At 46.5% G+C, this 9,725-nt stretch overlaps 1 protein-coding gene across 1 annotated transcript; it reads right to left on the reverse strand.

The window, feature by feature from the left end:
* Window positions 1-305: 305 nt before the first annotated feature.
* On the reverse strand, window positions 306-5,929 carry LOC135806984 (muscleblind-like protein 1). The gene is made up of 3 exons (XM_065321091.1): window positions 5,381-5,929; window positions 5,249-5,294; window positions 306-2,011 (listed from the first exon to the last, which is right to left on the reverse strand). Exons 2-3 carry the CDS (start codon window positions 5,290-5,292, stop codon window positions 1,489-1,491), a joined length of 567 nt encoding a protein of 188 aa, XP_065177163.1. The 5' UTR covers window positions 5,293-5,294; window positions 5,381-5,929; the 3' UTR covers window positions 306-1,488.
* Between the last annotated feature and the right edge of the window lie 3,796 nt (window positions 5,930-9,725).

Raw genomic sequence — 9,725 nt, forward strand, 5'->3', positions numbered from 1 at the left:
AGTGAGTCCATCATGGCCAGGGCTCCTGCGTGGACTGACCATTGGTGCAAGTACTGGTGACTCCACACCGAGTCCACCATTGTTGGTTGGCTGCTAAGCAGCACTTGCCAATGCAAACTGAACAAAACACATGTTGTCACATGATGCCGCCGATTCACACTGGATAATGCCCCGGACTTCAAGTGGGCTGACCTGTTCATTTTATTCATAACGCCAACTTCATTTCAGGAAGACCCGAGATTAGTACAGTACCTGATCAAGACCGACTGTAGGCTGTAGCTATTCCGAGGCTTTGTGTCACTCCAATGATGTGTCGAGACAGGACCACACTCAACAACAATAAGCCAGAAGTCCTGGATTCTACTTCAAATATTCGAGGTGTACATTATCAAAGCTTACTGTGTATCAGCATTACAAAGTCAAATGCAAAGCAAAGAAGTAGATGTAAAACTTTAAGGCAAAGGGAATTGAAACATTGACTGGGCTATGAAAGATGATGATAAGTATATGGCGTAAACCTTGACTGCACATTATTTCATTTGAGCAGCAACCTGCAGAGCAGGCAGGCTTATGGTCAGTGTCGGCATAACCAGTCAGAGGACCAGCACCGGGTCAGATCATTGCCGCGGTAGCCATCAGTTTAGCCATGAAGAGAAGCACTGCAGTTGGGATGAAGAAAGCTAGGGGGTGTGTGTGTCTGTGTGCATGGAATCATGTGCGCAAAGTGGTGAACAGCCACGTCTCAACGTGGGCAGTAGTGCTCAGTCAACAGACAACCTGCTGATTGGTCCATATAGCTTGGGGCAAGAAGAGCAAGAAAAAGGGAGAACGGAGAGGAAAGGAGTGATGTAAGCCTGTGTGGACGGGGCTGGGATAGTGGGAAAGACAGTAACAGGCATTCCAGCCATGCACTGTATACCGACACCCATGCACATGTAGGCTAGACATGCGTGCTGTTGACCGAGACCAATGCTAAGGCCCCGATGGTGGAAACATGACCAATATGCGAAGTGCAAAAAACGGCATGCCGGTCAAGTGAGAAAGGCCTAAAGAGAAGAGAGCTGCACGAAAGGAAGCCAAAGCTGTGAACAGTGACAGGCGGGCAAGAGACAGGTCAGAGGTGTGTGTATGGGGAGGGGGAGCATCTTACTGTTCACATTGGAGCCATAACAGGCTCTCTTGTGCTGACGCTAAGTAAATGTCTGTTGAAGCCATCATGACTGTACAATTGAGACAAGCTGTTGCTAGCTGTCCTGAGGCACGCATGCACACAGGGAAGCACACATTACATGTAGACAACTAGGAAATGAACGTTTTGATCACTGTATATTAAGTTTGGCAGGTGGGCAAGCAAGAGACTGGCTTAGCTCACCTGGAAAGCGATTTGGTTTGGTACTGTGGTTCGGACCGTTGACTGTTTCCTCCTTTTCTGACTCGAAGAACTCTGTGATGCATGACATGGAAGCAATGCACTGTGTGTTGCTCCATCTAGGGATATCCAAAGGGATTTAGCGGTGAACCGGCTACAGGCATAACAGCAGGTGTCAGCTGCACTCCGCCCATGGCAGCACCCATTGGCATACCGGCATACTGCTGTTGCAAGTTTGGCATAAAGGCTAGCGGTGCCTGCAGCACATGCAGCAGAGATGGAAGAGGAGTCTGAGCTGTCTGTGGCTGGTAGTAGACTTGAGGGACCATCTGAGGCACATTGACAACAGGATGGGCCAGGGCCGCACGTCGGAATAGCTGCTGCACATGCTCCGGAAGGCTGTACATCAGATACTGTGGCAGCGTCTGGTAGCGTCGGAAGAATTCCTCGTCATCTTTTGATGCGTGCAAGAAGCGACAGTTGACGCGGTCGCAGCGATTTTCCTGAAAGTCCCGGCAGAAGATGAGGCGTCCAACGTCTTCCCCCATCACCATCAACTCTGCAATGCTGGCATGGACAAACCTGCAATGCACTCGGTCACATGAACCATGGAGGAAGTCCCGGCAAAATCCTTTATCTTGTCTGTATTGCACACAAACACGAAACACAACAGCAGGCAAAACGCACCAATATGATGAATGCCGCCAGAGAACAGGTCAAGAAGGCTGGTTGAAAAGGACTGGGTCGAAAAGGGCTGCCAACCACAACTCCCCTCAGGGCTCTTTATCATGAACTTGGTACGGTATTGGGAAGGGCAAGCAAAATGACCGGACTTCAGGAATTACAGCAGTGACTAGCTGTCACTGCACCAGCGCAGCCACCCCAAGCCATAGGAACCAAGTGGAAACAAGACATCATGGACACCCCGGCAAATTCTGATAACCGGCTTACCGCCCCGGCTTCCAACACCCAATGTTGGGCGTTTTGATGCGTGGAAGCGAAGTTTTCTTTGCCTGAGATGCGTTTCAGAATCAAATCGTGCCCTGATGTCAACATAATATTATTATGGTCCTGGGTGCTCACAAGATGCTGGCTTAACGTTAACTGCCGCGCGCCGAGGCCTCAGACTGCGGTGCCAAAATAGGAACACCGTATGTTCAAGCCCAGATCTCCAAAGGTGGTCACCCGGGGGCAAGGGTGTGTCAGCAACAATAAGAGCACGGACCACAATTGTAGTATGTGACAATACAATGACTGAAAAAATTAGCAATTTTAGCGAAAGGAGTATTTTCCCTAAAGTTTTGCCACGCCAATCGAAATTATATATGTACACAGTCATCTTTATCCCGAAGCTATGGAAAAGACATTACTTTAGGCTAGCCAGGATCCACACCACTTTTTCGTATGTGTGTGTGAGTATGTGTGGCATCGGGCTTTCATCACGTGATGCGCCATGCCTGGAAAAGAAAGCTGGCCACACTGTTAAATAGTGCTTTCAACGACAGGACCATAACACGGAGCAACTTGGTAGAATGTGTATGAATGAGAAATATCTAAAGCGAATGCATGCGGGGCGATAGTGCGGGTTCGAAATCCATGTGGTGTTGAAAAATGAAAAAATTGATAGACTAGCACCATAGAGTAACTACTTGGTAGAATGTACCTGTCTGGGAGTTTCGAGTTATGTATCTATGACTGTGATCGTTTGGTCGGATCCGGATCCAGATCCATTGGGTCCCTCACGATCAACCGATCACACTTGGAGCACACTCCTACCGTGACCATGCTGAGGTAGAAAAACCATGTTCGAAAAGTTACTCCAGGTTCGTATTCGTCGTACTGACCTGCATGGTGCCACGCTTTTCCAAGTGAATGTGTACTAAATGCGTATAACAATGATTGATTACCAGCCAGACACTTGCAAACGTCATGCTTGGCACAAATGGATCCGTTGAATCCAGTCAACCCTGCTCCTGGGGCAGCCGGAGGGTTGCTTGGATCCAAATCCGAGGAATCTGGATCGGGATTAAACCAATCGATCACTGCCTATGACTGTGTGCTTATAAGCTAAAGATTATTTTTTAACGACAAAGATTAAGAACGATAGCGCTTGAATGCCCAGGTGCCCTCGCTATGCTTTGTTTTTACCTAGGTGATCATTGCGTGTTACTCAAACTGATAGAAACGTCTTTGCAACGCAAAACCATGTGCCATAATCGTATTGCAAACACGTTTCTATCAGTTCGACCAACACACATGTCGGTGATGACCTAGGTAAAACAAAGCATAGCGAGGGCTCCTGGGCTTTCATTCCGTTATCACTTAACTAAGTTGTTCTCTAGCATGCATAGACTACGGAAATGATATTCGTATACGCATGGGGATACTTATGCATTTTGTTCTACGTATGGGGCCTCGAAGTTTATCCCCCATACGAATATCATTTCCATAGTCCATGCATGCTAGAGAACAACTTAGAACAGGGAAAACAGCACTTCTTCTGTAAAAGTATTTTCATGGTCAAACTGGTGGTTCCAGCTACATGTACCTTTTAAAACACCCAAAGACTGGCAAAGTGCACTACCATTAAGGGTGTGCAACTCCAGGTATGCCGTCATTCGATTTGACAGCAGAACCGTTCATATCACGTGACAAGCTCGTACACATTACTAGCACCCTGCGCATGATAGATACAGGGTTGTATCAAAAGTCCATATTAAATGCAACCCTGCTTTGGTTTCAACTCTCTACTGTACTACTGGTCACTTGGCTAGGCCCCCGCGAATATGCCGGCATTTTTTTAGCATTTTCGGTACAATCCGCGAACCCAGCACTTTGGGCTCGTGATGCAGCATTTTGGAGGAAACGGAGCACTTGGCCGTTGTGTATCAAAATTGAGAGAAGAAAAACTTCCCAAACAAGAACGTCACTTCCGCATTCCGTGGGTTAGCTTCTTGTTGAGTAGTTTATGAATTGAAAATATGGCTTTGACCAGGGAGTCGTAAAATACCGGTATTTTCTGACTCCCTGGTTTTGACGGCGTGTGCTGATGATTACAAACAAGTGAGCATTTTCGGCAAGGTTTACGAGAATTTCCCAAAAGCATTTTCGGCAAAGTTTCGGGCATATTACGCCGGGCCCCACTTGGCACTGTTCGCCAGCGTAACCTTTTGAACCATGTCACATGATTTGAAACTCTGCCATCACAGAACAGGATAGAAGCCGACCGATATCCGTACACGCTGTAACTCTATAGCCGATACAGAGTGTACTAGTGGAGCAAGTAAGGGCGCTTTGAACAGATTGTTCTTGGGGATGCTCACAGCATGTCACCTCCTTGCAACCCCAGTGCCAGCAGCACGAATTTTAATCCAGGACACCATACACTTTTTTTCACAAGATTCGGATGATTAAACATGTACAGTCTACTGCATGCATGTCATTGCAGTCAATATAAGTACATCTCATGTACCTGTAGATCTACAGAAGATAGTCGGCATGTACATATGTAGGTATGTACAGTTTTTTTGTAGGCTATTTGGAGCACAAACACTTGGGTTTGAGGGGGGCAACGAATAGAAGTCACGGCGCCGCCTGTTTCGTGTGACCTGACAACTCTCAGGACTAAACTTATAAGGATGCTGTCATATGCTCGGTGAGGAAAGTACAAGTGAAGAGAAATAGACAAGGAAGCACAAGCGTATGGGGTCATACGATTTTCCATAAGCACCCTTATATGACAAGAAGAGCTCCATAACATTGCCGACCTTCGAGTTCAAGGTCCAAGAAAGTTCGCAGACGTGATTGGATGTGATTACGTAAAGAGCACAGTCACTCTGCTTTGTAGACACGACTGTTCGAATAAAGCAGAAAACTTACGCGGACATTCTCTGGCGTGACATTGGTAATTTGAGGCAGGTCATATCTGGACATTGGCAAAGAACGGTGGACGGATTTGATCGACTTCAGTAGAATTTCGATCGTGACAGGGCCGGCAAGCACAGCCCTTACCTTTTTTGGTGCAGCAGTTTGATGGGCCGTGTGTTCTTCAACGGCCTTCTTTCGGACACCAAGAAAAATCCAGCCTTTGCATTGAGGTTGATGAGTGACCTCCAAAACCATTCCCCACTCACCAACGAGTGCAAGCTTCGGGCCGCCACAGCTTCGTACAACATTATGCCACCACACCACGACCACTGTGCATACATGTGTGGAGTTGGCGGCAGCAGACTTTCGAACCTTCGTGTGTACACCATGGTACACGACGCGGGTCCGCGGGATTTCGTACAGGGTGCAACGAATACTTGCACTTGTGTCCTTCGTACCTCAACTGCAAGCAATTGTCTTTGTCGTCGTTATCCCTGTTATCAGGGATAGGAGCGGAGCCTACACATACGTATTATTACTATTAGAAAAGCGATCCTGTCAACCTTTCTTGTTGTGTAGGGCTCCCTGGTTGTTACTACGTTACCGCCTGCAAGCAGCATTCCCAATGTTCACCAGTCACCAGTTTGTTCCCAATGCCACCACCAGTAGATCTACCCTGCCGGAGTACAGAACAAAGTTGTTCTCAAGTACAGTACAAAGTCATGTATTTATTATGTAGGATTTCAAAAAACGCAGCATGATTTTCGTGGTCTTCCAGTGCACTGCTATTTTGTTGCCTGCTGAGTATTGTACTTACTCCTTGGTTGCCTGCACTCAAGAATGTTCGACGCAGTACAGCGGTATGAGAAGCAGGATCTACAGGTATCGGATGTTTGCATTGTTTCGTGAATGGTAACTCGGCACTCTATCAACATATGTAGTCAGATTGCTCTTGAAGTTGACATTAGAAAATTTCTCCGGGGAAGTGGGATTAGATAAGACCACCAGAAAGTTCTCTGACCGCGAGAAAACCTCACCCATGGCAGCCTCTCCCTTTCGATCCCGGAAAAAGAATGAGAATCCAAGGCCGTCACAGCCTCAGCCGCCCCACTTTTTCGGCGGTTTTTTGTTGTAGTTTTTTTTTGTTTTTTTGGAGCACATTACATCAAGAGTCCATAAACAGTTTATGCACTCTTGATTACATGTATACAACAAAGCACAATGCATGATCGCAGCTTAGCGCAAACGTGACAAATCCTTGTCCCCGATCGTGGTTTGTTGCAGAAAAAAGTCTTTTATTGCAGTTACACTGAAATGGCACCAAATGCCTGGAAATGCTTGCAATTGGCTTCAATTTTTGAATTTTTTTCCCGGGAGAGGGTAATGTTTGTCCCCGATCGTAGCGTCTTCTTCGTTTGTTGCAGAATCAAAAAGATTTTCATTGTAGTTACCGTACACTGAAATGGCACCAAATACCTGGAAATGCTTGCAATTGGCTTCTATTTTTGAAATTTTTCCAGAGGGGACCCCCGGACCCCCCTTCCGTGGTCGCCCCACCTCCAAAGTCGGTGCGACGGGCCTGGAGAATGCTCATTCTAGCACGTGAGGTGGAATGAGCATTCTCCAAAGAGAGTCAGTGATTCCTATGCTCGAATGGGACCAACTATTCAAAAGAAACAAGCGAGAATGACCCTCAGCAAGAGTACATAAAGGTTTATGTACTCGTGCCCTCAGCGATTCGTGACCAACCAAACGCTCTTCTCTCTCCTTCTTCTCTCTCAGCTCAATGAGACTTTTGGGGAGTCGTAAAAAATAAGGTATTTTACGGTTTGGATAAGAATTACTTCCATCAGTGAGCTGGTACGAGTACTAGGTACTAGGTGGATATTATTATTTTGTCTGAACTACGTCATGGATAAGAACGCAGCCAGATTGCTGAAAAAATAAAAACGTCCCAGGCTAATAACTCCTTGAAAACAACGTTCTTGGGCGTAGATCTACGACTCTACTGACAATATTAGCAAGAGTTCATAACTAATTACTTGCAGAGCTCACTGACTTGTCAGTTTGAGCACTCTGGCAAGGTACGTTCGGGCCTGATTGGAAATTTTTATTTCCGTTGCTATCAGGTTCTGCCTCATTTCCTCTGTGCTGCGCTGATGAGTTCAAAAAGAACGAAACAGCATGCTGTCCGCAGATTGAGTAACTAATTACTTATGAACTCTTGACATTAGGTATCTAGTACAAGGGAGGTTTCGCTCTACGGAATTACTTATGAAAATAACGTAGGAACTGCACGGAATTTTCATACGTAAAAATCAGAGCTGTTTGCCTGTTGGGTTTCGTTCTACGTGATTTCTCCACGACTGCTAAACATGCGTTGTTGCTTTGGAGATGCGTTGGCTGCATGCGCCCACCGCATGCACCATGAACCGAAACCGCGTTTTCCCGGCATTTTATTTTGCACGTGGTGTACGGTGTGTGTACCTTGTGTTTCGCGCGGCTTGAACGTTGCAATGGACAAATGCGGAAAATGCCAAAAAGTATTTCAAAAAGTCCTACGGAGGACCCAACGTAGGAAAGAGCTTTCCTACAGAAATCCGCAGAGAGATTTACGTATGAAAGTTGCCCTCGCTCCCTGGTGTGTATGACATACGGATTTTCATACGTAATTACGTAGAGCGAAACCTCCCTATTGACTGAGTGTGACGTCAATATAGGAAATAAAAGGTTTAGATTTACCGGTATCATGACTAGCCGAAGCATGATGTGTTCAATCCATAAAGGAGTCAAATACCGGTATGGGCAGTCATTATAGCCCTATTAGAAAGGAGTGACATTATGCAGGGTTATTTGATTAATTAAGCATAGCAAAAATCTATGGGAATCAAGTTCAATCAACACTAAGAGAGCGATAAACTACAGTAGAGTCGCACGCCTAAGAACGTGGAGCACACAATCGTCCGGCCTGAAATACTAAGAACGCCACAGCCTCGAGCTAAGAACGGCAGTGTTGGTTTTCTGGCATCTTGTGGGATACATACGCGGCACGAATTGTTTCTAAGCCTTTGAACATTCTAGAAGAACGCAGCCAGATTGCTGAAAAATCAGAACGTCCCCGAGGCTAACCCCTAGGAAACAACATTCTTCGGCACGCGACTCTACTGTAGTGAAACAGAACTGACCAGTCATTTGGGTTGCAACGAATTTTCGATATCCGTTAAAAAACGCAGCCTGTTTCAAGTTTTGTCATGCATGCACTACATCATGCAAAGCTATCATTAAACACGGCCCATCCAGGTGTGCAATGAAATTTCACCGCGCTTTATCATGAGGTTCCCGGTGTCTGCTCTAGGATTTCAAACCAATCGGGTATACGTGTACATGTACCCGGCACAACTCTTGCAACCAGGTCAGAGCCAGGCACGTTAAAGCCCTGCGTTCAAGTGTGGCTAACTATTACTAGTACATTGTACCTGTACATCAGTACTCATCAGGGAGCCGTAAACAAAATTTGCCGGTAGGACTCCCTGATGCACAAGCGTACTGGACACTACGTGTACATGCACATGTATGGCTGAGGGCGCGCTTGCACTTGCCTACAGCCTGTCATATCAATATTCAATACGTATCCCCTTGAAGAAGCAGTGTATACAAAAACAGTACTATAGTTTATAGTAGTCGACATGACGCCCACCCGGGTCACACGTGACCTTCCTTTTCCAAACGGGTCCAGGTACATGTATACCTGGCCAAACCGGGCCGCTCACCCGGCTCTGGAGCAGACACTGGCTCCGAAACCCGGCCAAAGGGCGGCGGGCCATTTCCCTTGACGAGGAAGGAAACCCAAAAGTGTGTAGGAAAGTGGTGTACACTCCTATTCTCCTTTGCCTAGAACCCAAATTATGCCTATACAATAATGTGGCCTGTATTTTACAAATACTTGTAGGTACAGTCATGTATATGTATAATGTATAATAATCTGTATGATAAAATAAAATAAAGCAATCAAAGTGAACACAATAGGGTGGAAACACCATCGCCACTTTAATGGTCAAGACTCAACGCCGTTCGACTAAAAACTCACATACGCGCGCACACACACACGCGCGCGCGCGCGCGCACTTTAAGCCAGTGAACAGGAGACTAGGGCTGTGTTTACATGAGAAATTTCAACCCGGGTCGAGTTCAGCCCGGGTTGAAAGTCTGTACGATAGACAAAAGAGGTGAGCGTTTACATGAAGACAGTTGACCCGGGTCAAATACTGATATGCCGCCAAAAGTCCACTTCTACACGAATCTACAGTTCCGTATAGTCACGTGAATCTGTTCGCGCGAAATTTGCATGTGCAGTGCCGTTCAAACCTGGCGCGAGATACGCACAGAAGTACGTTTGTACGATTTTCTTGACCCGGGTTGATTTCAACCCTCCCCTTGGGGGGAGGGTTGAAATCAACCCGGGGCGAAATTTCAACCCGGGTCAAGCGCA

This window comes from Sycon ciliatum, chromosome 1, assembly GCF_964019385.1.
Source record: "Sycon ciliatum chromosome 1, ocSycCili1.1, whole genome shotgun sequence".
Lineage (NCBI taxonomy): Eukaryota > Metazoa > Porifera > Calcarea > Leucosolenida > Sycettidae > Sycon > Sycon ciliatum.

Bases quoted from the DNA above. Each gene is read 5' to 3' on its own strand.
- LOC135806984 (XM_065321091.1), bottom strand. From the start codon at position 5,292: ATGACCTGCCTCAAATTACCAATGTCACGCCAGAGAATGTCCGC. The intron at 2,012-5,248 runs GTAAGTTTTCTG...TGTGCAATACAG, and splicing joins TCACGCCAGAGAATGTCCGC to ACAAGATAAAGGATTTTGCC.